The following is a 27,518-nucleotide window of genomic DNA, read 5'->3' as shown; positions in this document are numbered from 1 at the left end:
CTCCTGTGGTCTAGGTTAGGTGAAGTGACAACGGGTCATGGTAAGGGAAGAGCAGGAGGAAAGACCTGAAGGCAACCCCCAGAGGCACCGAGGGAGCATCTGGTGACAAAGAGAGCCCCATGCACCTACCCGGATTTTGTCATTCTCTGTCTTGTCCTCCAAATCCTCATCAAACTCCTTCTGAGGGTAGAACTCAATGCCGTTTACTTCAAGCTCTTTGCGAACCTAGAGAGGCAAGGTAGTAAGGCGTTGATAATCTGGTCTCTTGGTCTCTCCTCTCCAAGACCTGGCGGCAGGAAAACCCCAAGAAAAGGCCCAGCCCTGGGAGAGAAGAGGGGAGGAGACTGTGAGCTCAGGCTCCGCCCCTGGGGTTTCAGCTGACTGGGAAAGGAGGTAAAAACCACCTCTTTCAAGACTTAAGTCTCTTCCTCCAGGATCTCTTCAGTGTTCTTTTTGGTTCCTTTCTTTTTCTTTTCACCCAGTGGGAACTCGTGAAGTTTGGTTACCAGTTAGCATACTCTTCTCGAGTATCCTAACATTGGATCAGTTCACAGCGATGAGTTTATCTGGGAGCTGGAGCCTTTACCAGACCAAGTGTGGAGCAGGAGGGAAAGGCAGTCTGGAACTAGTGGCCTCACCTCTGGTCCCAGGAACGTCTATCCCTTGCCTCGAATGGTGAAGTAGGAGGGGGTTAGGGTGGAGAAGTGGAGTAGAGGGGAAGTGGAAGGCATGGCAGGTAGGAAATGGTCCTGACCCAGAGGAGGGGAAGGCAGCACTGGAGATAGGGAAAGGACAAAGAGACCCCAGCTCACCCTCTGCTTGAATTCAGACTTCTCCTCCAGGGTCATGGTGTCAGCCTTGGCAATGACAGGAATGACGTTCACCACTTTGCTGAGGTGTTTCATGAACTCAAGATCAAGTGGTCGTAAGCTGGGGCCCAGAGAAGGCAGGAAGATCAGAGCCACATCCCCTTCTTGACTCAGCCACTGCCACCAGGGGAGCCAACTGGCCTGGGAGCCTGGCTAAGGCCATGCAGCTGCACATGTCCCTGCTTCAGCACCTGCTGCATGTCTCCAACGTTGTCCTCGAGTCAAGCTCCCTCTTATCTTCCTCGGTTCCCACACAAAGCATCCCTCTCCTTAAACCCTCTCAAACCACCCAGGACACCTTTTCTGACCCAAGAATTTCTTCTTTGTGGGGACAAGCATGGGTGGTCATCACCAACTGAATTTCCCAATGGCCTCTTGTCAGTCCCCACAGCTCATGCCGTAGAGCCAAGCTCTAATGCCCCAGTGCAACACTAGTTTGCAATCTTGGGACCCATTAGTCAGACTGTCTGATAGTTTCCACTAACTATGGACTGAGGTCTGGGAAGAGCTAAAACTAGAAGATCTCAACTTCAAGGCAAGTTCGGGCTACAGAGTAAGTTCAAGGTAATTTTGGACAATCAAGTAAAAGGAGGGCTAGGCATGGTGGTTTATGGCCTCACTTGGGAGGCAGAGGCAGGCAGATCTCTGAGTTTGAGGCCAGCCTGGTCTATGGAGCCAGTTCCAACACAGTCAGGGCTACACAGAGAAACCTTATCTCAAAAATAAACAAACAAAAAAACAAAGAAACCATAAGTGATTATCATAAATGATTAAGTATGAGGAGGAGGAGGAGGAATAAGAGGAAGAAGGAGGAGGTAAAAGAGAGCTGACATGTAGCTCAATGGTACAGTGCTTACCTAGCATGTGTGAGGCCCTGAGTTCAATCCCTAGTACCCACTCTTAAAAAACAAAACAAAAAAATTTAAAAGCCCTCATCTTATTGAAGTCCTATATCTGATCCAGGGTTATTCGATCAAACAAACTCTGTAACTCCACACTGCCCAGGTACCCCTGGCACATTCAACTTCAAGGTCTACATTCTCTCAAAAGCTTAGAGGGGCTTAGAGGTACACACTGCCCTGCAGGAAACACCAGCAAGATGTATGACCTGTCTGTTCCCACTCCCTACCATGGGGCCCATCTGCTGCTTACAAATCACGTTGTGGCACAGCCTTCATCACTGCACGTCTGGCTCCCCTGCTCGGGTGGCCACTCTCTAGATTCCCACAGCCAAGTTCCATATCTTGCCTAAATACCAGCCCCAATCCAGGATCCCCGATTCTCTCTGCTTTGCCTTTCTTGCCACCCCCAAACCCCGAGCCTTGTCCAAAGCAAGTATCTACTGAACAAACGAGGTGCCCCTCTGCTTAAGTTCTCTCTTCTGGTGTAGTTGGGCTGGCTGTACGGAGACACCAGTGAACAGTATAGAAGGCAGTGATGGCCGGTTTTACTCTCTTTCCTATAGAAAGTCTGAGGAACCCTAAGGTTCCAGGGCCATGACCTTCTAGCCATCTGGCTCTCCCCAGCAAAACCAGGTATGGAGTCTCCAGTCCATGGCCCAGATGACACAACTGGAGCCAGGCCCGGGCAGTAGGAGTGGGTCTGTTTACGTACGAGTGTCCCGTTGGGGAGATGAAGTAGAGGCAGCAGTGGACCCGGGTGTCAGGGATGCGCTTCTTCCTGGCAATATTAACCTCCTCTTTCAGGAACTTTTCATACTGTTCATTGATGTACTTCTCAATGGGCTCCCAGCTGAGGGGCAGGAAAAAGAGTAGTGTGATGGTTTGTATATGCTCAGTCCAGGGAGTGGCACTATTAGGAGGTGTGGCCTTGGTGGAGTAGGTGTGTCACTGTGGGTGTGGGCTTTGATAGGACCCTCATGCTAGCTGCCTAGAAGCCAGTCTTCTGCTTGCTGCCTTTGGAACCAGAAGTGGAACTCACAGCTCCTCCAGCCCTATGTCCGCCTGGATACTGCCATGCTCCTGCCTGGATGATAATGGACCTATAAGCCAGTCCCTGTGAAATGTTGTCCTTACAAGAGCTGCCTTGGTCATGGTGTCTGTTCACAGCAGTAAAACCCTAAGACAGATGGGATCCATCCAAAGGACAAAACTCCAGCATGCCTCTGAGACACAGTCGAGGTGCAATCCCCTCACCTCCCTCCTTTCTCAACCCAATGGCCAGCTCAGCCTCAACAGATGGCTTCCCATGGATGGTCAGCAAGAGTAGCTCCCGGGGGACCAAGCTTCTTCTTCTTCTTTTTTTTTTTTTTTTTTTTTTTTGGTTCTTTTTTTCGGAGCTGGGGACTGAACCCAGGGCCTTGCGCTTCCTAGGCAAGCGCTCTACCACTGAGCTAAATCCCCAACCCCCTGGGACCAAGCTTCTTGCCCGTGGAGGATGCTGGTAGTTCTCAATGGGACTGAGTCTGTATTGTGCCTTCCTAGCAGAGCATAAATAAATCTCAGAGTCAGGCAAGTACCAGTTTTCATTGTTGATCTGGTCTCCAAAGCCTGGCGTGTCGATGACCGTCAGCTTCATTTTGACACCACCTTCCTCTATCACTAGAGAGAACAGAAAGCACCAGAGAGGTCACTCCTACGGCTGACCCCAGGGGCTCTGCAGCCCGCTGACCAGCTATACCCATGCTTCTTAGACACAGCTATTTGCAAAGCCAAGGTTACAGACTTCTCCCACTCAGCACTTTTACGAATGCTATTCAACATGCCTAGGAGACCGTGCCCGGCTTCTTCCTGTTCCTACTTGTCTAAATCCTCCCTGGACTTTCTCACAGAGTTTAAGAACCACCTCTTACATGTCTATACCCTTCAATACACAGACACTCTCCATTCCTACCTCACTGTCTAGGCTTAGCACCCTAAGGAGTTTGCTCCAACAAATCTGGAGCTCAATTCCACGTTGCAGTTACCTTCCATTAATTATCTTAGTCCCCAATAAGCCACCTTCCCTCCTCTTGCTTGGCACAGCCCCACCCCCTCCAAATGATGCTCACAGAGGATCCTGGCCTAGTCCTCACCATGCCCAATCGCTTTGATCTCCACTGTCTTCGGGATCTTCTCCTCCCGGTTCCAGCTGGAGGCCTTCCGGCTCACTTGAGACTTGAATAGTGTGTTGACCAGCGTCGACTTGCCCAGTCCACTCTGGCCTGCAGCGCAGGAAGGGGAGACAGAGAAAGGGAGACAGGCCCACATCTGCCTCCTGAGCTGCAGAGCCCTCCTGTGAGCTTATAGAACTCCAGAGCTGTGGTCCAGGCCAAGCCTTATTTGAACTTGAGGAATGAGCATCAGGTAGGAATTGGTGTCTCTTGGGAAGGTAGGAGAGGGGCCTCGGGAAATGACAGTTGGATTCCATGTCCCTTCATGAACTCCAGGACACTAGGAAAAAGCACAGCTCGTGCATCTGGGTGGTTTGTGTGTGGTGTAGCTTTCTGGTTTGGTTTGCCTTGTGGTTTGGCCCAGCCTGCTTTTCTGTATTTAATAACAGTAAACATGAGAATAGAAGAATCACTTTACTTTCAGATCCTGCACACAGTACCTGAGCTTTTCCACATCTGTTAATGAAATTGGCCTTTTTACACCCCAATACACACCGGTGCTGGGGACTGAAAACCAGGGCACTGTGCTGACAGTCAGGCTCTCGAACACAGAACTAAAGTCATTCTCTATGCCATCCCTGTGTATCTCATAGCAGAGTTATCTCCCTAGCTGAGGTGGCCCTAGAAACCTCGTGTAATGTATCATGGATGAGGCAGCAGAGCTAGTGAAGGCAAGGCCAGGGCTCAGACCCCAAGAACCACACAACACACACACACACGTATATGCATATGTATATATACACATATATGTATTCTGTGTACATGTATGTGTTATATGCTCATGTTGCATGTGTATGCATGTGTGTGTGGTATGGGTTCTATGTCTGTGTATATGTGATTGTATATTAAGAGCTATGTATGTATTGTGTTATATGCTACGTATGTATGTGTACCTAAGTATGTGTATGTGTATCTATCTGGTATGTGTGATTGTGTGATATGTGTACATAGTATATATGCAGTATGTGTGACATATGCTCACATATATGTGTGTGTGTGCATGCATATGTATGTGTGTTTAACATGTGTATGTGTGTGTATGTATGTATATGTATATGTATGTATATGTGGGTGGTGGTGGTGGTGGTATATGTGTGTTGTATGTTCATGTATGTGTACCAGTGCGTGTGCTTGCAGAAGCCAGGAGAGGACACTGAGTGTGCTGCCCTATCATTCCCCACCTTATTCCTTTGAGATGAGATTTCTGATTGAGCCTGGAGTTAGGCTGGTGACCAGCAAGGTCCAGTGAGCTTCCTGTCTCTGTTTCCCCCACTGCACCAGGGCTACAGGTCAAGTGTGGCTGGCTGTACTTAGCTTTTTATGCAGATGCCAGAGATTTAAACTCAGTTCCTCATGCATCCGGTGTTCTTACTTTTTTTTTTTTTTCGGAGCTGGGGACCGAACCCAGGGCCTTGCGTTTGCTAGCCAAGCACTCTACCACTGAGCTAAATCCCCAACCCCGTGTTCTTACTTATTGAGCCAATGTTCCGACACCCACTACTTTTTAAATTGTGTTTGGAGAAGGCCTAATGGCCTATTGGAGGAAGTACTAGGAGAAGAGGACAGATTGGACAGGCAGGACCACAGCACCCTCCTCCACAATGGCTCCCTTTCCGCCTGTGTTAGTTGTATAGCTCTTTCAAGAGGGCCTCCAAGTGAAAGTGCGCTCAAGAACCACAGATCTGAGCAGCAGTTTTCATGCACAAGAATTACCCAGAACACCCGCCTCCTAGCTGGTGACCAATGCTACCATTTGCCCAGATGTTTGCAGAAGTTCCACCTCAGAGCCACAACTCAGAACCCGTGGCTTAGCTGGGCTTTAAGAGGAATTAACTGGACAATAAAGTCCAAGGACGGCTGGCCTAAAGCATTGGGGAGCAGGGAGGTGAGCAGGCAGAGGGGGTTCTGGACACCAACTGAGGTATTCTCACTGTTTGGGCTTGTCATGTGATCCCCGCTGTCTCTCTACGGATAAGGCAGGAGGAGACGGCAGAGACTAGGAGTGGCAAGCAGATGCATTTTTTCATTCCACCTGGGGAGTTGGCCACTTAAACCATCTTGTACTAAAGGCTCTACAGGAAAGAGCATGGCAAGCCGAGCGCCTCTGTGTGCGGAGCAGAACGTAGAGGGGATTGGTAAGAGCTGACTTGGAGCAGCTCCCAGTCGGGATAGAAGTCTAAATTTATCCCGAGGTTAAAAGAGAGTTATGGAATTAGAATGGATGGTTCAATGAGTTCTGCAGGTTGGAAAAGCCATCATCGAGAAGCTAGTGGAGAGGAAGGGAGACCAGGAAGGTCGAGGTCATCCCAGCCGTCCCACAGCCCAGCAGTAAGTGTCTATGAACCAACTGCCTCTGGTTCTTAAGCTAAGGCTTTGGCACTAAGTTAAACATCTGCCTCAGAGAGCACACTGTCAGCTCAGCTGGTGGATTTGTAGCAAACCATTGGGATGATTTCTACCCTAGCCACGGTTCTTATCCTGCTCCAGCTCAGCGCTCTGTGAGCAACACTGGGTCAGGTAGCTGCAGTAATCCAGGTGAGACCCTAGCTCGGCCTAAGGTAGTGATGGAGGGATGGGCAGAAGTCGACGCACCTAGGAGACCTTTACAAGGTTAAAGGGCTCGTTGATTGGACTGGGAGAAGAGGGAGGGAGGGGGATGCCTCACTTTCTGTTCACACACTCAGGGAACAGCTCACATTAGACAAATGCCCCTTTCTGCTACTTTCTGTGACTCACTAATGCTTAGTGACCAAGACCCTGGAAAATTTTGAAGCTTTACTGTTCTACAAAACATGACAGTAAGACCATCTCTCTCCCAGTTCTCTCACGGCCCCTGGGGATGGGAAAAGGCTATCCCATTCCACAAACCTAAAAGCCCATGACCAAGAGGCTGCCTGTCTATACTCAGCTAGTGGGGAAGTTAGGCTGGCCATCCACACAGCAGGTTAGGAGGAGGGGATCAGACCCTTGTGGCCCGAGTGTTGAAATCTTCTTTCCTAGAAAGAGCTCGCCCTAGAGAAACCAGGCCATTTCTGGGGAAAGAAATGGGATCCTGGACTCTGCCCACCACTAGGCCTTCAGTGACCCCATGGCTTTCCATACCAACGACCATGATGTTGAAGTCAAAACCAGTCTTCATGGTCTTCTTGCGCATCTGTTCGATAATGGTGTCAATGCCAATGTAGCCTAGTAGGTTGGAGTTGATGCTGACCGGCTTCATGGGCACCGCCGGCTTAGGCCTGGGCTCGGGCACCAGCTCTGACATGGCTGTGTCCGTCCTAGCCTCTGGGAGCCCTGAAAAGCCAAAGTGGGAGGGACAGGGGGTGAGCAGCAAGAGAACAAGGGTTTCATGGGAGACCAAGAGCATCTTGATATGGAATTACGGAACTGGGACTAGAAGAAACCATAACATCATCCAGTCTGGGTCCCACACTGCATCTGGGGAAAACACTGTTGCCCTGAGGACTTGCTCAACATCACAGCTTTGGTCAGTATCAAAATCTGCTCCCGTATGAGGTTCTCCATTTGGTTCATTATAAAAAGATTTATTGGAGTTGGGGATTTAGCTCAGTGGTAGAGCACTTGCCTAGCGAGCGCAAGGCCCTGGGTTCGGTCCCCAGCTTCGAAAAAAAAAAAAGAAAAGGAAAAAAAAAGATGTATTTATTTCCACCTTATGCATAGAAGTGTTTGCCTGAATGTAAGTGCGGGTACTGTGTGTATTCAGGGGCCAGAAGAGGGCACTAGATTATCCTGAATCTGCTCCAAAGTACTGCGTCTGTGTGTGCAATCCAAGGGCCCCTTCCCCTTAGCCCTACTGATGCTTGGGTAGCTATTGTAGTGGGGCCGACTGTCTTGCGTCTGCAGGATGGTTACTAGCACCCACAGTCTCTACTAGTTTCCAGAAGGAGCCTTTCAGATGTGGCCACCAAGAGTATCTCTACAGGGTACCAAATATTCCAGGGAGGATAACTCCATCCCAAAAGAGCACTGGTCCATGAAACATCTCGGTTATTCAGACCTGCATCTTACTTAACCAACTGTGGAACGAAGAACCTTTAGAGTCCTAGGTCTATGTCACTAGGTCTGGTAACTGTCAACAGCCTCAGTTACTAGGTCTTCTAGAAACCATTGGAGCTACCCTTCTTTGCAGAGTAAGCGCTACTCCACCTTCAGCCTCAGTTTCCCCTCTGTGTCATGAGAGATGTGGTAGGTCACACTGGCCAACAGAGTAAGTCTCAGAAGAGACCAACTCCACTTCCCTCTTTGTAAAGTGAGTCTGTATACGGGGGTTGGGGTGGGGAGTGAGTTGGAAAAGATCTTAGCTCTGTTATCTGTCAGCTTGTAGACTTGTGTGGGCCACTTCCCTTTTCTCAGCCCGCTTCTTCCTCTGGAGAACGGAAGTAGGGCCATGATGAAAGCTATGGTGAGCATCACACGAGGTACGATGCTTACAAGCAGCCTCACAGAGTACAGCCTCACAGACCCGAGCCCTTTCCCCCTTGCTCTTTCCAAGTTCAGCTTTCTGGAGAGGGGAAGGTTTGAAGCTGTGCACAGAGATGTGTTTAGGAGGGGCAGGTTCCCCAGTTACTAATTTCACAAACATATTCTTTGCTTCCATGTTCTCTTGCCATCTTAGGGTGGTTCATGGCTAACACCCTGCACCTCAGCCTTCTGAGGAGAGTTAAGGGAGCAGCAGATGGTCAGGAGGAAGTGGGAACGTGTCTCCCTCCCCACCGCCAAGGCCAGGCAGGAGTCTGCCCTGATAACCCCCACCACCTGGTCCTTCTCCTGGTACTGGCAAGATGTGGTTCCCAATGGGAAACTTTTCTTTCCCCCATCCTCCTCAGGCACAGCTAAATCTGACAGAGCCTTAACACCTCCCCAGAGCCTGGCTCAGTTCCCTCCTGCTTCCCAGGAAGCTGTTGCCAGCCAGGCGGCTCCAGAGGGCAACAGGGTTGACTCAGTCCTGTGACAGCTGACTCTGAACAGCCTGAGCCCGCTCCTCCACTCCAAACGTGGCTCATGTGTCCCTTTAACACATCTGCCTTGGGAGCTGGTGCCCCGTTTTCTTCTTCCTGCTGTTCTCACAGCCTGGTCCTTTTGGTTTCCTACGTGCCTGCTAGACACATTTGGTACCCACAGCCTGTGTTGTGACACAAGCAACCAGGGATGCAGGCAAGGGTACTTTTCTGTGTGGTGGCTTACAAAGCATGTGTCCTTACATCGTGGCCTACAAGGCTCTGTCTGTCTGACCCTGTCTGAAAGAGGGAGCTGACCAAATGCCCAAATAACTCCCAGACTCTGGCTGGCTTGATGTAAGTCCAGGGCAGGAGTGGCTCTCACATTCATTCAGAGCAGTGCTAGCATCCATTATGAACAAGGTATGGAACACCTGCAAGCCAGCCTCTTCCGACCACACGCCAATCACATGCCAGTCACAGGCTAACAAAAGCCACTGGTCAGCTACAAGTGTCACAGACATGCTGCTGTGTCCAAGCTCTGCTGGAACACCCTGTCCCCCCTCAAAACCCCAGCTAAGTAAAAACTCCTCACTGAAAGCTTTCCCATTTGATGTGGCGGCCCCTCACTCTGCTGCCTCAATCCTCTGTAGGTTCTTAGTACTTAGCCTATCCACTCATTCCAGGCCATTCCATATGCTGACAAATGAAAGCCCAACCAAACCAAACACCACAATAAATGCCAAGGATATATCTGTATACAAGACCAGGTCATTGTCCCAGAGGACCCACTGTCTGTGAGGATGCCTAACCAGTAGACCAAGACCTAACAGATCAAATGCTGCTCTGGGGTTAGCCTCTGTGGCTCTGTCATCTGTTCCTCTCATTTCCCAGGTCCCACCAGGCCATCTTTGGATGGGCAACCAACACAGGCATGAGTCCCAGCTAAGTGATGCCTATAAGCCTGGGGTTTTGTTCTTGTTCTTGTTTTTTATAGTTTTTCTCAGAAGATAGGGGAATAAACCTGCCTTGCTTGGCTTACTTACTGTGAAAGCCATGCAAAACCATGTGTGTAAATGTCCTGCCAGTGAATATGTGCAAGTTCCCAGCCCTCCTTGAGGAAAGAACCATGCGTTGTTGTTCTCTGTGCCCAGCAGGCCTAGCGTATCATAGACCCTCAGCAGTGGGTGAATGGATGGATGGATGGATGGATGGATGGATGGATGGATGGATGGATGGATGGATGGGCGGGTGGGTTGGTGGATGGGCGAATGGGTGGGTGGGTGGATGGATGGGTGAGTTAGTGGATGGATGGGTGAGTTGGTGGATGGATGGGTGAGTTGGTGGATGAATGGATGGATGAGTGGGTAGATGGATGGATGGATGGATGAGTGGGTAGATGGATGGATGGGTGGATGGATGATGGATGGATGGGTGGATGGATGATGGATGGATGGATGATGGATGGGTGGGTGGATGGGTGGGTGGATGGATGGATGGGTGGGTGAATGGATGGATGATAGATGGGTGGGTGGGTGGGTGGATGGACAGATGGACGGACAATGGTTGGATGAATGGATAGATGGATGATGGATGGATGGATGGATGGATAATTGGTGGGTGAGTGAAAGTCCCACCAGGTAGGTATCCCTGCAGACACCTCAGAAGATGCCTCCTGTCTGGAGCACCTGCTCCCCCACCCCAAACCAACAAATAGCTGTTGTGTGAGCCACAGTCAAGGTAGGCACACCTACAGAAACCTCCTCTGTCCCCTGCATCTGAGATTGGAGGGGGCTCCCCAAGAATAGGGAAAGAGTTCATAACAGTGCTCCTAACCGCTAGATGGTCCTTGGGGGTCCCTCCTAAGCTCCCAGCTCACCCAGAAAGGGGTGCATCTGTCTGCAGCACCCCCTGCTAGGTACCTGCCTCACCAGAGCTCCAGCAAGAGAGACAGTCCACCTGACTCAGCTCTGGCCCCTCAGGACAGCAGACTCCATCCCTAAGGCAAGCAAGGATATAGTGCTTTCTCCTACAGGAAAATGAATGGCTTTGTCTTTGTCTGGACCAGAGACCCCACCCCTCTGTTGGAAAGGTGGCAATAGGGGAAGGAGACCTTTCAAGAATAGTGCCTGCCCCGTTAGTTTAATGCTAGGCTCTCTCTTCCCTCCCAAGCTGAGGGGTCTTATCCAGCCCCTGATAACCAAGCAGCTTTTAAGATCCCACACCTATCGTAGAGCCAATTCCAGTTCATGCCAGCTCCAGCCCTGGGCAGTTCCAAAACAAAAGAAAAAAGAAAAAGAAAAGAAAGAAAGAAAGAAATCTCCATTAAAAGAAGCAAAGGGCCCTAGGACAACCCCCTTCCCCCATTCTAGTCAGAAGGCCAATGAGTTCCCTTGGAGACCACCAGCTGGTGCCTGTCTCTGTGCTTGGTCTCTGTGTGGGGGAAGGGGACTGACTGATGTGACAGCGCACAGGTTTCTTACTGGTTATAGGTGGTCTGGTACCCGAGCTTGGAGTACACGCTGTGCGTGTGTGTGTGCGTGCCCCGGTGTGCTGCAGCGGAGGCTTTCTCTAAGCATCTGGGTCTCCATACCTCCCCAGGCTTCTCTGAGTGCTTTTGCCCGAGACTATGCTTCCAAGTGTATGCCACCGGGTGTGCGTGAGTCCATGCATATGTCACTGCACCTAGGGTCCTCAGCACAGCAAACCCTCCCTTTGGTACAGCTTGGGGCCTCAGCCTCCTCCAGGCCGGTGCCAGGCGTCCAAGCGACAGCCCTACCTTTGGACATGAATCCTCCTTTGTCTCGGGTCCTCCGGGAGATGCTCAGGGCGCGGGGCTGCGAGGCTGAGCCGGGCGCGGGCTCTCCCTGGGCCAAGCGGCCCCTGCAGCCGGGCCTCGCCCCTCGGCGCCGTACCGCCTACCCGCCCGACCCGCCACCCGGCCGCGCCGCCCCTGCGCCCCGCGCCCGCCCGAGACCTCGCCTCCGCTCGCTCGCTCGGCGCCGCGCCGCCCCTGCCCGCGCGCACCGATTCCGCCGCTGCCACCGGCACCACGTGACCCGCGCGCAAGCTGGCCTCGCCGAGGGCCCCTCCCCTTCCCGCAGCTCCCGCGCCAGCACGCGGGAGTGGGTGCCGGAGCTGGGGATGCCCGGCCGAGTAAGGTGCCCGTATCGCAGTCTCTGTCTGCCTCCCTAGATCCTGTCCCCAGCCCCTTACCGGGTCCAGGGAGCAGGACACCGGTGGCAGCTGCCGGCGACGGTGCGCGTGCGTGAGTCACGCGGTGATTGGGATATTGCGCTGGCTCACCGCGGTTCTGCCCAGGCGCGGTTGCTGACTGAGCTCCGAATCAAGAGAACTGGGTTCCAGACCCAGCTCCCAGCCTGGATGCTGTACTCTGTAACCTTGAACTTCCCTGAGCATCCCTTACCCACCCATGCATTGGCAATAGCTAGTTGATCAACCCCGGGCGCACAGGACTGAGGATGACCAAACCTCCTTGACCTGAAAGCTTTTGGGTCTTAATAGAGAATACAGAAAGTTGGTTCGCACGGTTGCTGTGAAGTGCAAAGCAGGCACCATGGAGATAAAATGGAAGATTTGGAACAGGTGAGGGCCAACGTGGAAAGGCAAATGGGGATGAGAGAAAAAGAATAAAGGGGCGTTTTCCAGTGAAGGGCAACGCGGGCAGGGAAGCCCGGAGGCGGCAGAGCACAGTGCAGGTGAGAACTCAGAACGTGCATCTGGTCTGAGGCAAGAAAGATAGCAGACAAGGGCTGTCCAATCCAAGAGGGTGGAGAGGCAGGCTGAACACTGGGGTTTAGGGGTGGGAATAGGGAGTGGAGTCTTTTACTTTCTGCCACCAAGTAACTAAGTGTCTGGGGTGACTTTGTGGAGGAGGGAAGAAGCAGAAGGATACATAGTGGCGACAGCTGCGCGGTGTGACTGTGCACGACTTTAATCCCTAGCAGAGGATAGGGCGCTCTGTTGGTTGAAACCAGCTTACATAGAAACATGAGAGAGAGAGAGAGAGAGAGAGAGAGAGAGAGAGAGAGAGAGAGAGAGAAAGACAGAGAGACAGAGAGAGACAGAGAGAGACAGAGACAGAGACAGAGAGAGACAGAGAGAGAGAGAGACAGACAGACAGACATGTCATCACCTAATCTACATAGTTATAGTTAGTTCCACGTGGTCAAGGACAGAGAAAATACATAAATCAGTTTGGAATAGACTGAATGGGATGTAGAAGAAAATGAGAAAGACTGGTTAGCTGGGAATCCCATCACTGTGGTGCCTGCAGCTGAGAGAGGGAGATGTGGTAGGGCAGCAGCTGGCTCTAGAAGAAAAGGGCTCCCTGCCTCTGGACACGTTCTGGAGATAGCCAGGGGGAGGAGTCCAGCAGAGTTCAGGAGAAGGAGCTGAGCCGATGCTGGAGCACTGGGGTCACACAGCAAAAGTGAAGATAAGTCCATGTGCACGGTGGGACAGTAGAGGTTCTGACAAGCTGAGGACTCAGCTCAAGCATTGGACTGGATACTCCCCAAGTCTTTTTCCTGACCCAGAATCTGAGCAGAGACACCACACACACACACACACACACACACACACACACACACACACACACACACAGCTCTCCAAATTTAAAAAGCTGGAGCCAAGACTTCCAGGTAAGGCTGGCTGTGAACCCTTTATCCTCCTGCCTTTACCTCCCAGTCACTGGCATCCCTTTTAAATAGCAGATCTGTTTCTGTTCATTAGACTTTGGGGGTGGGGGCGTTCAGTGAGGGTTTGTCTGTATAGCCCTAGCCATCCTGGAACCTGGTCTGTAGACCAGGGTGGGCCTCGAACTCCGGTGGACTTTCCTTAAAGCTGGACTCATTGTTCATCACCCAATTATCTGACATTTTAGAGAACTGAGAAAGAAGCATAGGTAATGGTCAGGAGGGGACTCAGCACATCCCAAGAGATGAACCTTCCTCCTCATGGCTTCCCTCAGCCCAGTTCATTCTCCTTCAGCCCCTCAACCCCTGTCCCCTTTTCTGCCACCTATTCAGTTCTGACTAGAGTGTCCCACTCTCTTTCATAACCTGTTCAGACAGATGCATCCCTACTCACCCAGCAGCAGGGCCTCCCCAGCCAAGCTCTTGGATTGACCTTCGAGTTCTCTGTCCAGGTCCAGCGAGGCGAGTCCCATGGTGCTGTCTGTGGAAGCATCCGCAGTGACATGGTCCTGGGCTGGGTCTGTACTTTTGCTCACCATTAGAGGAGAGGTAGCATAGGTAGCCGTGTCTGGGTTAGTCAGGTTGTTGACAGTATGTGGCCTGGTCTCACCAGTGGTTGGATCTGGGCAGACCAGCACAACTGAATCCACGGCTGTACCTAGTCTGTTTGTGTCCAATGCAGGAAAATCTGCAGCTGTATACAGTTTGCCTACGGTGGCTCCAGTCGAAGCTTTGACTGTGTCCAACCTGGTTATGCCCCCCTTGGCCTCATTCGATGTTGTCAAAGCCATGTTTGAGCCCCCCACGGTCAGAAGCATATTATTTTCCTGCTTGTCTAACTCTGCAGTTACCAAATTTATAACCTGGAGTGGCTTGGTTGTCCCTGCTCTAGCTAAATTCTTGGCTGTGCCTGCTGTAATCAAGTCTGTGGCTTTTCCCGACTTGGATACCATAGGTAAGTTGGTAGCCAGGCCCATCTTGGCGTCCAGAATAGGAAGCTCCGTGCTTCTGATCAGTCCGGATGGGTTTGGTGTGGGTGTGTTGATAGCTAACTCGGGTCTGTTGATAGCCACTGTGCCTAGGTTTCTGGCTTTCTCTAGTTTCGTGCTCACAATAGACAAATCTGTGGCAGAGGCAGTCCTTTGAAGGTATGCTCGGGACCTGGGAATACCCCTGGGCCTGCTCTTGCCTCTTCCTGCAGAGCTTCTGGTATGGACTTGACGCATGGGACCTGTCCCTGGAAGACTTGATGAACTCTGAGTGAACTGAGCTTGGAAAGGTAAAGTCAGACACGAAGACACCAGAGGCTTATCCACTGCGGGTGTCCTGTTGGATTTGGGAAGGTCTGGGTTCCCATGGCCTTCAGAGGAGGTCCTGACTTGTGACCCTTGAGCCATGAGTGGCAGATTTGAGGCAGGCAGCTTCCCTTCTCTGTGCGCCATAGCCTCCTTGTGCAAATTGGGCAATTCTTCCCAGTGAGAAAGTGAGGCATCTATGGCCCGTGTTTGGACATTGTGGTGAATTGTTAAGGAAATAGAACTGAGTTTCCTGGGCATAAAGCTATTAGGAGGCATGGAACTCAGGGGCCCCGTGGCAGTGCCCTGTTGGGACATACTCCAGGCCCTAGATCGAATGCTTGGTTGGTTGGAATTCTGTAGGACATTGCTTTGGGGGAAGGCATCCAAATGCACAGTCTTCTTGATGACAGGAATGAGTGGGGGCACATCTGCAGCGAGCTTTTGGTGGGTGTGGCGTCCCAGCATGTGGCCCCGAGAGAAAGAGGTTCTGGGGCCCGGAGCCCTGTGCTGCTGCATCTCTGAAGGCGCAGGTGCAAAGTCGTGGCTCATCCAGGCTGTCCAGCTTTCCCTAAGGCAATCACAAGGGAGGAGGGCGGACAAGGACAAGGTCTCAGCTCTCCTCCCTATCAGCAGGTGGCGCTGTCAGCCTGAGGGAACCTTATCTGGGGGCCTGCTAAGTCCTCAGTGGAGTTTGTGTTTCCCTATAGCCCAACAGCTTCACCTGCTCCAGACTGACACACACCTCATACGGCTGTGCACTCAGCAGCCACCACAGAGGCACTGCCATCAAACAACTTGCCCCTGACATGAGAGAACCCAGGGTGGAGTTTAGCTCTCTTTTCTTGGGTCGGGAGGGTGGCCACTCTCCCTGGACAGCTCTGTGGAGGTTACATGCATATTCAAGGACCCTGGAGGAAGGCGATGTGCCTGTCTCTTGCAGAAGCCACCACGGCAACCAAAAGAAGAATCCAGGTATCTGGGTCAGAGGCTGTGGGATGTCAGGAGACAGATGGCCTGAGAAGAGAGTCTGAACCAGGGGTTCAGCACCAAACCAGGAAAGAGCCCCTGAGCTGCTGGACCAGTGCTGGGGAGAGACATTTGGGGGAAGCCTGAATAGGGCAGTTGTCACTCAGGGATGAGAAGGTAAAACCTCTTTCTGAAAGCCCCAGCACAGGGTTCCAAGGCTATGCGTGGCAGGGTAGGGATAAGGCTGAAGGTGAACAGGATCCAGGCTGCAAAGCCGTTCAGGTCCTGCAGGATAACCTGGTCCCCTCTGCTCTTAGGAACAACCATTCAAAGACAGGTTGGAAGGGGGAGTATTAGGAATAGATCTGAGAATAATTGATCCATGGGGCGTGACTGAAGGACTCTGTGGTCTGGGCAGTGGGTGAGGGAAGGGATTGAGGAAAGGCTGCGTGGAGGCCGAGAGTTGAGAGAAAGCAGGGTCCCCAGCTCGATGCTCCAGTGCTGCCAGGTAATCTGGATAGATGAACCATACTCCCCAAGGTGGTCTCCGGGGTCCCCCAGTGGATGTCTGGTGCTGCTGCCTCTGGGACGAGGTTAATTCTGTTACCCTTGTCAGCACGGGCTAGTGCTTGGGGAGTCGGGCTAACACTGGGGGGAGGTGATGATCTGAATGTAAGGGGCCGGCAGAGGAGAATGGTATCATAAATGTCTCTCTGAAGTTTGGAACGGGAGGAGCAGGAAGCATGGGCACCCTCACCCTGCCTTAAGGGATGTCCTCAGCACATCATCTCTAACAGTGTATTCCTCTCAAGATGCTCCTCTCTTTGCTTCTTCTTCACATCCCTGCCACTCCGACCTCTCGCTCACTGTTCCCACCACATGCGCCTGGGCCCGCCATGTTCACCCTGCACTTAGGCACAAGCCCAAGGACAAGAACTTCTGAGGTCACTCTGTTCTTGTGTCACTAGATCCCTGCCTCCTCAGTGAGCCCTGTGTCCCATAAGCACCTTGGCCCTCCCCTCCCCACACCCCATCCCGAACACACCCACACAGCCACAAAAACAGTCACACACACCTACCAGGATCAGAAGACAGAAAAGAGGCCCATGGTTTTCAGTCAAGGAAGCTGGACCACTTGCAGACCCCACCCCTTCCTCTGCACCCAGAGGCTAGCCATATGGCTGGGCTCAGAGCCCTGTCTTCTCTGGGTCCTCTCTTGAGCTTTCGCTGAGCCTCCCAATCACAGTCCACAAGTCGAGGGCTCAGTTCTCTCCTGGCCTGTCCCTCTAGCTATATCCCCAACAGACGGGCTGGGCTCTGGGCAGGGAGGATCAGGCCTCTCGAGAGTGGGTGGCAGTGAATGGCTGCTCTGAGTCTCTGGAATCCTACAAAGCTATGGGTGTCAGCCAGCTGAGCTGCCCTAAACACAGAGCCACCTAGGGAGGGGATGGCACTTAACCCATGCTGTTCTTGTCTCTAAGACCGGGCCAACTGAGCCCTTGAGAAGTAGCACCAGTAAGAGAGAACTGAGTTACTCCAACGGTGATGTCCCTGTTTGCCCCTATACCCTCTTGCTTCCCCCTGTATCCCCCTAAGATTTTGCTGACCCCAGGGGAGATCTGTCTCTATGCTCCTAAGATTGTGCTTCATGTTGGGATTTCAGGGTATGCTTCTTTACCCTTCAAATCCAGTCTCTGAGACCCGGCTTGCTTCAAACAGATCCTGTACTAAGACTCAGGGCATGAAGACAGCCAGCCACAGGCCAGACCTCAGAGAAATCCGTAGTCCTACCCAAGCTGTCTCTGGTGAGGCAGACTTTCAGCAGCTTCTGGCCACTGGGCTGAGGTAAGTACTCTCTCCAGCATTCCCCAGCCCTGGGCTGCTCTGTCACACGATGGCATAAGAAGGACGGTGGTGGGAAAAGCCACCATTGGCTGGGTACTTATGGTGCCAGGGACTGAGCCAGGCTGGGGGAACTCAGAGTGTTCTGCAAAAGACAGGCATGTAAGCAGGTCCTCCTCACAGCATCGGCCACACAGCGCGTGCCACCAACATCCCACTCATTCTGAGCCAGGAGCTAAGCAAAATGTTCTCTTGGCACGTCCACTAACCCACCATCGTCTTGCCGCTTCCTTTTTGCCAATGAGGATGCCATACCCCACAGCGCTGTGGGATCTGGCCTGCTTTCCTATGAGCTGCTCTCCTTGGCGAGTGAGCTTCTGGCCTGGCCAATAGAACGTTCTGTGATAATGGAAATGTTCTATATGTCCACTGTCCAATAAAATAGTCACCAGCCACAGGCAGCTCCCGAACACTCACCATTATTCCATGATGACCAAGGATCTGGGACTTTTTTTTTCCAATTTAATTTCATTTGAATGTGTGTCCACCATATTGGGCAGCACAGTTCTGAAAGACACTGATCCTTTTCTTCTCTGGTTCCCAGGGCCTGACAAGAATCACTCAGTATGTTTCTGCACAGTGACTGAATGGTGAACATGTGGGCCCAGGATCCTCTCCTCTTCTGATCCATTCTCTCCCCCTTGAAGCCTTAGGTTTCTAAAGTGGGCTATGCCCTGGTTACCAGGCAACCTGTAAGAAATCACAGTGGAGGGGGAGGGGCACTGTCTGAGTTCTTTCCCCTCCCTACATGTTTTGAGGCCCTGAAAGAAAGAAAGAGTTGGGGGTTGGGGATTTAGCTCAGTGGTAGAGCGCTTGCCTAGCAAGCACAAGGCCCTGGGTTCGGTCCTCAGCTCCGGAAAAAAAAAAAAAAAAAGAAGGAAAGAGTTGGCAAAATCAGCCTGGACATCCTGGGGAACTGGTTCTGTAGGGCCCACCACTGCTCTATTACCTGCAGGAGATCAGGCAGCCCGGGCTGAAGTCAGGGGCCCTGGGTTCTCCTTGTCTGACCACTCACTATAAGACTCCTGTTCCATAGGCCAGGAGGTGGTGGTGTATGCCTTTAATCCCAGCACTGGGAGATAGAGACAGTTGTCAGAGCAAGTTCCAGAACAGTCAGGGCCATATAGAGAAATCTTGTCCTGGAAAAAAAGAAAAACAAACAAAAAACCCAAACCAAACAAAACAACAAAACCCTCCTAGGTCTCAACTGCCTTTTCAGTTAGGGATTAGATGCCCTGAAGTGCTTTCTTCCAGCCTGAAGATCCAGAATGCACCCACCCTTCTTCCCTCCTTTCAGAGCAGGACCTGAGTCGTCTCCATCTCTGTCCTTTGCCTGCTGGTCGCCTGCTGTTGGCCTCCTTTCTCTCCGGTGTTGACTAGCTCTGAGCAAGCTTCTTGTCCATTTTTCACCTGCAGTGGCTGTAGCCAAGACATTTGTACTCAACGCCATAGGTGTATAATGCAGTTCTATAAATCGAGTACTTACTGGTAATAATTCAAAGTAATTGATTCAGTTTTGCCTGGGGATTGGTGTCATGACAGAGCTCCCAGCTAGCGTGCATAAACCTTGGAGTTCAATCCCCAGAGCCACAAAAACAACAAAACCAAAACCACCAAATAAAGAACATTAATTTGAAGAGGAAATTTATTTCAAAAATAACTCTTAGGGGTTGGGGATTTAGCTCAGTGGTAGAGCGCTTGCCTAGGAAGCGCAAGGTCCTGGGTTCGGTCCCCAGCTCCGAAAAAAAAGAACCAAAAAAATAAAAATAAATAACTCTTTGGTACACATAAAATTTTACCACTTGTTAAAGACAAAGGCGAATTTGCATACTAATGAGATCGAGACGTTCACTTGTTTCTATGTAACTAAATCTTAGCTGTTTACCTGCTGCTTTGGAATGTAAATGTATCTTCAGAGGTTTTTAGAACTGATGGATATTTTGATTTTATAATTGGCAATGCTCAGAGTGCCATTTTGCATAAATTAAAATGATAACAGCAGGCAAGTGTTCCGGAAATTGTTAGACGTTTGTTTCCCTACTCCCAAGTCAGATTTCCCTTAATCTTCTTCTGAAACTCCAGACAGCAACTGAAGCAGATGTTTTCACTTTAGATGGGGTCTCACATATACCATGTTGGCCCTAAACTTCCAAGAATGACCTTGAACTGGTGTCCTCAGGCCTCCAATAATGGTGGCTGGGATTACGGGCGAGGACACCTGGCTGGTGCACAGCTGAACTGAGTTTATACTTAGCCAATGAGAAGCAACAGTAGGAAAATGCTGACCCCGTTTTTCCATCACTGAACCGTTGTGTTTCTGTATTAGCAGCAAAGACACCGCAATTTACAGTGTGCCATAGTCTCTGCGAGCTTTTGGGTGGCTTTCATCCATCGGTAGTGTATGGCATGTATAGGTCAAAGTGTGCACATCGAATGTTCAATGCCAACACACAAGAGCTGGTAGAAACAGCCCAGATTCATTTCAAGTGTGATCATTTTGGGTCGTTGTGCATTCAGAAACCTTTCGCTGTTGCCCAGTTTTCTCCACTCCCACATTTAGCTTCTGGTGGCCACCCACAGTTTTAGAATGTGGGCCTTAGCAGGAGTTCACTGCTGCCTGGCCAACAATTACAAACTTGGGTCCAGCTACCCTCTAGTGGCCAACAGTGATAATGCGCATCTGTGCACTTCCCACCAAAGACTGAGAAGCTTACAAGTGTCCTCCAAGGAGAGCCTGTACTCCAACCTTTATGGCCTCCCTGACAAAGGACATGCTACGTGCACCTCTCAAACTTGTGTGTTCCGCAGCCACATGAGTCTCAATATCCCTTTGTCTTTCTGAGCCCCATGTTGTTCTGTAATAGGGGTTGGTTTAGATAGCATGGATAACAAACTATTCTCAAACCCTAAGGGCTGTGACACCAAAGACTAGATTCTCATTCATGCCTCCTGTCCACAACCCTGTGAACCAACTATGTCCCACTTCACCCTCACTCCAGGACCCTCCAGGTCACTGCCAGAGATTGTCACAAACTGAAGATTAGTGAATCCCCTTGCCAGCCACTAATGTCTTTGACCTAATTAGAACCCATTGGCCAGAACTAGCTGCATGAGGCACCCACCCATTGCAAGAAGGTAAATGTCTGTGGCACCCTGAGAGCTGAGGAGTCAGGGTTATTTGGTAAGCAGTGGTGTAGACACATTTTCAGGTTGCTGTAAGAATGACCTCATGGAGCCTCTAAGTCTTACCCAGCACTGTTACTGTACACCATGATCACTCTGTGGGAGCCATGAAAACTGGAGCTAGGGTTAGTTTGGTGGTTGATGGCATATCTAACATGTGGAAGATGCTGAAAAAAATCAGCCATAAACACACACACACACACACACACACACACACACACACTCACACACACACACAAGCATACACATACATGTTTACACATACAGAGTTGCAGCCTTGGAATTTCTATTTTCTTGTCTATTTACCCCCACGATTTCTTTTAACTCCCATGAACCTGTGGGGAAAACTACTCAAAGCCACAAAACCAGAAAGGGAGATGGACTTGCCTCAGTCACACAGCAAAACATGGGCTAGGCTCTCAGATCTCCGTACTTCAATTTCTGATGGGCGAGAGGGAGAAGGTCTGCCTACTTAAGTCCTCGGGAAAGATTGTTAACCGAGACTGTGACCCACCATGTGTACCTGTTCACGTATGTTGTACATGCATGGATCTCTGCCTGCATAGAGAAGTCAGAAGCCAATGCTGGGTGTCTTCCTCAGTCGCTCGCCATCTTGTTTTCTGAGACAGAGTCTCTCAATGAACGTGAAGCTCACTGATTTAGCTAGGGCACCTGCCCAGTGAATTCCAGGGAACCTCCCATTTCTGCCTCCCTGGTACCAAGAATCAGGTACACTTGACTTTTGTGTGGGTGCTGGGAAGCAACATTTCCACCTTTGGAGTATTTCCCCAGCCCCGTGGCCATTGTATGCTTGTTTCTTTGTTGTGGTTTTCAAGACAGGGTTTCTCTAGGTAGCCCTGGCTGACTGGAACTCACTTCCTCTAATTCAGAAATCTACCTGCCTCTGCCTCCTGAGTGCTGGGATCAAAGGTGTGCACTACCATGCCCATGTCGTGGACGGACTCCTGACGGCCACTTTTCAAGGGCACTGAGAGCCTCCACTCTTCCCTCTAAGATGCTCTTTTGGCCTCTTCCAGCCTTTGAGCTCGGGCAGAACAGTGGGGGAGGAACAAAGAGAAGCTTGTCCTGGCCTCTCAGCTGGATTCTGAACATTGCAACCATGCCCACTCGGGACCCTGCACACTCTTATTCCCTGTCCCCTGGCTCTGGGCTGAGCCCAGACACACCTACCCTGGCAAGCCCCGCCAGCCCGTGGGACTCCACGAAAACTCCTAAACAGCTGAGAAAAATCCCCAGCAGTCTCAGTCTCCAGGGATCCCTGCTGAACACCAAGCCCACTGGCCACTATGACACGTCAATAAATTACACATGAACTAGGGCAGGAATAAGTTGCCGATGGGGTCAGAAGGAAGTGGCAACTACACGTTTATGGGGTTTTCTCCTAGATCTAAGCTGTCTGGAAAAGCCACCCCCCCTCCCCCCGTCGAGTGGTGGTGGCACACACTAATCCCAACCCTTGGGAAGCAGAGGCAGGTAGATCTCGAGTTTGAGGCCAACCTAGTCTACAGATCCAGTTCCAGAACAACCAGAGCTAACCCTTGTCTTGGAAAATAGAACAGCAACAATTCAAAGAAAGGAGGGGGAGAGGAGGGGGAGAGAGAGAAGAGGAGAGGAGAGGAGAGGAGAGGACGGGAGGGGAGGGGAGGGGAGGGGAGGGGAGGGAAGGGGAGGGGAGGGGAGGGGAAAGTAAAACCACCCTCCACCCCCCAATACCTCTCACACTTGGTGTTCCACACTCTGGCCTTGCAACCCCACCCAATTCTCAGTAGGTTCCCTGGAGACAGCACAGCTTTTGAGGCACATTCCTCCTCCCTTACAAGGAAAACTCTTATGCAACCTTCAAAACCCACCCTCCTGGTCACTTCCTTGGGGAAACCTTCCTTGACAGCCCCCTGTGGGGACTCGGGGCTTCTTCAGTGGTGTTTTCAGTACCCCACTCAGCTTTGACCACTGTTATCTTCCATTTATCCTGTGGGGTTTTTTTGTTGTTGTTGTTGTTGTTGTTGTTTTGTTTGTTTGTTTTAGCTCTTTGCAGTTAAGGGCCACATGGGTTCTTTACACCCTCTGTGCTGTGACTAGTGTGGGGTCAGAGTAGGTTCTGACTTGCCACTGTAACTAAATGACAGGCCATGGTTATATAGTATTTTCTTCCCCCACCGACTCCCAATTTGTGACTGCCAGTGAAGCAGAACAGACATAATGTACAAATAAACAGATGTCCAGCCAGGTGGTGGTGGTGCACACCTTTAATCCCAGAGTTCTGAGTTCAAGGCCAACCCGGTCTACAGAGAGAGTTCTGGGATAGCCAGAACTACACAGAGAAACCCTGTCTCTGCCTCCCCCCAGTACTGGCCAGTGGGTGGTTGCCACACCTCCTAACCCCACAAGAGGTGCTAAGGATTCAGCTGCTCCCACTATCCCCTCAGAAAGCAGTCCTTCCACCATTGAGAGGCAGAAAACATACCTTTCGTGAAGTCACTTCCTATTGAGTATAAAAGGATAGGATGATGATGGTGGTGGTGGTGGTGGTGGTGGTGACGATGATGATGCTTCCTCGTTGCTTCTCTTTTTCCTCTGGCCGTCAGGAAACTCGGAGACTATAATAATGGTATTACAGAAGGAATAAGCATTTCAAGATGTTCCTGCCTCTACCTCTCAAGTGCTGGGATTAGAGGAGTAAGCCATTTTATCCAGTTTACAGCACAGTGGTTGAATACCAAGTGTTGTGCGCACAAGCATGCTAAGCAACAGAGCTACCAGCCCAGGCCATGTACTGTTCCTTGTGCAATCGTAATGCTGGAATGTTGTCAAACCACAGAGAGCTGAGGACCACTCGCATCTCCCGACACTGACATCTGGATGCTTGAAACCATCATAGGCTCTTTCTGGAAAGGTCAAATATGAAAATTCATTTATGAAACAAGGCTCACTGTGAGATCAGCAAGAGGTCCAGATCTGAGATCAGACCCGCCTAGCTGTGGAACACTTGGTGGTGGACATTGGACAGAGGCAGCAGCTGCCCTGGGAGTCTGACTCCCTCAGAGTCTCTGGTGGGGTCCCAGTCAAACAGTGTCATGTGCCCATAACCAGGAACTTCACACTTCAGACCCAGAGTGCCTTGAATCTATTTTTAAAGGCGTCAGAAATGAGGTTCTAAAGTGAAACCTCCTGACTTGCAAATGCTAGCGACCAATCGCTTCTTTCCAAAACCTGTTTTGAATAAACCGGACTCGCCTGCAGGCCACGTTGGGGCTCATCTGGTCAAGCCCAGTCTACTCCCAAAGGACCTGTTTGGTTTGGCAGGGAGTTCTTTCTGGAACCTACCTTCCCCTCAAGGCATTCGCAGAGAGCTACCCCGTTCTGAGACGACAAAGCCCCAGGGCCCATCCAAGCGAGCCTAAAGAGCCAGCCCACCTCCGTCATAGATTTAAAGGCCACTCTGTAGTAAAGAGAAACCGGGCTTTATTCCTGTTTACGGTTAAATCTGTTTCTCAAGAATTGGGTTATGCCCCAACTGTAAATTTAACTACAAATGACTCTGTACTGCCTGTTCCAGGAAATGGCAACCGTGTCTTTGTTTCAAAGAGATATTTATAACTATCTTGCAACCCTAAAGGTTAAATGACCCCCTATCACGACCTTATTATGACTATCTGTTGTGATAGCCTTGTTGTGACTATTGTGTTCTGCTCCTGTAACCCTGCAAAAAAAAAACAAAAAAAAAAAACAAACAAAAAAAAAAACAACAACAACAACCTACCCCTGAGGATAATGGCTAATTAAAAAGGTGCACAGAAGGGACTGGGAGATGGCTCAGCGGTTAAGAGCACTGACTGCTCTTCCAGAAGTCCTGAGTTCAAATCCCAGCAACCACATGGTAGCTCACAACCATCTGTAATGGGATCCGATGCCCTCTTCTGGTGTGTCTGAAGACAGTGACAGTGTACTTATATATAATAAATAAATCTTAAAAAAAAAAAAAGTTCACAGAAGCAAGAATAGAAGGTTGTCAGAGAGGACTGGGGTGTGGTTCAGGCCCTAGCATGAATAAGGGGTCCCATCTCTAAGGTGAAGGAAACAATCCTACAGGGCGTGGGTGGTTTGTAGCACACACCTTTAATCCCAGCACTTGGGAGGCAGAGGCAGGTGGATCTCTGAGTTTGAAACCAGCCTGGTCTACAGAGTGAGTTCCATGGCAGCCAGGGCTACACAGAGAAACCCTGCCTCAAAAAAAGAAAAAAAAATTCTACAGGATCCACCTGGTTCTAGAGGTCCTAAACCCCTTGTTAATTTTCGTGTAAAGGACCAGAGTTCTGAACATTGAATAAAGACAACTGTAGGAGGTTGGTCTGACGCTGTTTGTATTCAAATGCTAACTAAATTCTGTACCCCAAGACCTGGTGCTCCAAGACAAGCAGATCTTTTGTTGGGTACACTTTGCCTCCCTGCCACCCCACCCCCACCACCATTATCCATGGTTGGTTAATAAAAATGCCTACAGCCTGGGCTGGGCAGAAGAGAGGGGGCAGAGAAAGGTTTCTGGGCTTGGGGGTCTCAGGAGAGAAGAGAGGAAATGGAGGAAAAAGAGAAAGGAGATAGGTAGGTCGAGAGCACACAGCCATGAGACCCAGCCTGTGGGAGCAGGAGTGGCCGGGTAGGACAGCAAGAGATCTCTCGGGATTACTGACGGGAAAAAAGACAAAACAGCACAGAGGGTCCATATCTGCCCAGCTCTGGTGCGTTAAGGCTTACTATAAATATAAAGGTTTGTGTCTTTTATTTGGGAACTAAGTGATCAAATGTGGGGTAGGAACCCCTGAATAATATTCATGACAGACAACACTGAGCTTCAGGTCTTGGCTTCACACTTCTTGCCAATGAAATTGTCACACACACACACACACACACACACACACACACACACACACACACACAAAATATCACAAGGGACTTGTGACACCAGAAACCTCAAATGTCAGAAGTTTAACCTGTAGGGAAGAGATTTTAAAATACACAAAGGCCTGGCATTGCAGAAGAAACTGAGGCAGTACAGGATGTGGTACCCAGTGTGTATGCTGGCCCCCATGATTTTGTGGGGTGATCTAAAAAACGCGGGAAGGTCTCTTCCCTCTAGAGGGTCCGTATAGAGCCCACTCACCTGCTGGTCACTCTGGCACATTCTGACTGCCAACAGTTCACATTCAGATCCCTCACGCTCAAGTTCACCAAAATCCACATAGCCTTCCCTTCAACTTCCAGTCCCTTTCCCAAGAGAGAGTAAAGATAGTGAACCTAAATGACCTGACCCTTCTATTCCATAAGCTTGTTTCCTCTCCTTCACCCTTCCTTCCTTCCTTCCTTCCTTCCTCCCTTCCTTCCTTAGTCAGGGTCACCTTCAACTATAGGATCAGCTCAGCTCTGGCTCAAGGGACTAGAGGAGTCTAACCAATCAGGGTACCCCAACCAGAATTCACATGCTTTGGAGGCCAATAAAAGTCTACCTTCAGAACTTTCTCACCTTTAGGAGACCACCTTGTGCCTCATCTATTTTGTTCTAGAAGATTCTTTATCGAGGATTGCTTGTTTTATTTTTGTTTTGTGGTTTGTTTGGGTTTTTTTTTTTTAAAGACAGGATCTCAATAGGCAGTGATGGCTCAACCCTTTCATCCCAGCACTTGGGAAGCAGGTGGATCTCTATGAGTTTGAGATCTAGAGAGTGAGTTCTAAGACAGCCAAGGCTACACAGAGGAACGCTGTCTCAAACAAACAAACAAACAAACAAACAAACATGACAGTACCTCCCTCTGTAGCCCTGGGACCCACCTACCTCTGCCTCCTGAGTGATGGGATTAAAAGCATGCACCCCCACTCCCTGTCCTAAGTGGACTTTTCCATTAGATGCACAGCTACCCAGCTCAAGGCTGCATTCCCCAGCCTCCCTTGCAGCTAGGATAGTTATGTGTTTAACTATCAAGCAAAGGAGATACATAGAGATACTTATACCACCACCAGATGCCCTCTAGGGAAGCTCACCTCCCTGCCTCCCACCCCAACCCAACCCCATCTCCCAGATACCTGGCTGCTCAGGAAGCAGCTCATGCTGAGCAGGCAATATCCCAGGTGTGGCAAAGCAACAAGTGGAGCCTCGGAGTCCTTGAGTGGACATGGACACCAAACCAGCTCTGGTTCACCCGCTCTGTGTTTATACCTGCTGTTCTTCATCTTAGTGACTATTTTTCTCTCCTAGCCTGTCTTCTACTCCAGGGACTCCAGTGAACACGTGTCCTCAGGAGCTGCAGAGACAGCTCAGGGTCCTCCGATGGACTCAAGTTTCCCTTCCAAAATCCATGTCAGATGACCCACCACCACCTATAACTCCAGTTCTCTCCATCCTCCAAGGGGACTTGCAGGCATTTAGCACAGCTTCTAGTGGGTAGCATGCCAGATGCTAAACATCCTTCTACAGTCACAGGACACTCATATCCAACAAT

The 27,518-nt window shown here is 50.6% G+C and overlaps 1 protein-coding gene and 1 long non-coding RNA gene across 8 annotated transcripts in view; one reads left to right on the top strand and one right to left on the bottom strand.

The window, feature by feature from the left end:
• The window catches only part of Septin3 (septin 3), a 31,760-nt gene extending 9,493 nt beyond the window's left edge, over nucleotides 1–22,267 (bottom strand). The window contains exons 1-8 of one of the 5 annotated variants that reach the window (XM_063264164.1): nucleotides 18,241–22,267; nucleotides 14,052–15,523; nucleotides 7,084–7,275; nucleotides 3,904–4,032; nucleotides 3,349–3,430; nucleotides 2,484–2,621; nucleotides 813–930; nucleotides 130–225 (exon numbers count right to left, since the gene is read on the bottom strand). In XM_063264164.1, the coding sequence (XP_063120234.1) occupies nucleotides 130–225; nucleotides 813–930; nucleotides 2,484–2,621; nucleotides 3,349–3,430; nucleotides 3,904–4,032; nucleotides 7,084–7,275; nucleotides 14,052–15,504 (2,208 nt within the window). In that variant the 5' untranslated portion in view covers nucleotides 15,505–15,523; nucleotides 18,241–22,267. Of the gene's footprint in view, nucleotides 1–129; nucleotides 226–812; nucleotides 931–2,483; nucleotides 2,622–3,348; nucleotides 3,431–3,903; nucleotides 4,033–7,083; nucleotides 7,276–11,718; nucleotides 11,875–12,155; nucleotides 12,283–14,051; nucleotides 15,524–17,000; nucleotides 17,411–18,036; nucleotides 18,144–18,240 lie in introns of those variants that run through there. The other 4 variants (XM_063264163.1, XM_039079788.2, XM_039079790.2 and 1 more) reach the window with 4 other exon arrangements.
• Nucleotides 12,041–25,009, top strand: LOC108351520 (uncharacterized). Of its 3 annotated transcripts, none has more exons than XR_010053899.1 (3): nucleotides 12,041–12,545; nucleotides 17,641–17,766; nucleotides 23,613–25,009. It is a non-coding gene; the product is annotated as an uncharacterized LOC108351520 (long non-coding RNA). The 3 variants fall into 3 exon arrangements; XR_001838985.3 differs by having other exon boundaries at nucleotides 12,393–12,545; nucleotides 17,585–17,766; XR_010053900.1 differs by lacking the exon at nucleotides 12,041–12,545 and adding an exon at nucleotides 15,504–16,098.
• The last annotated feature ends 2,509 nt before the right edge of the window (nucleotides 25,010–27,518 follow it).

Source organism: Rattus norvegicus, chromosome 7, assembly GCF_036323735.1.
Source record: "Rattus norvegicus strain BN/NHsdMcwi chromosome 7, GRCr8, whole genome shotgun sequence".
Classification (NCBI taxonomy): Eukaryota; Metazoa; Chordata; class Mammalia; order Rodentia; family Muridae; genus Rattus; species Rattus norvegicus.
This window is presented reverse-complemented; position numbering and strand designations above follow the sequence as displayed.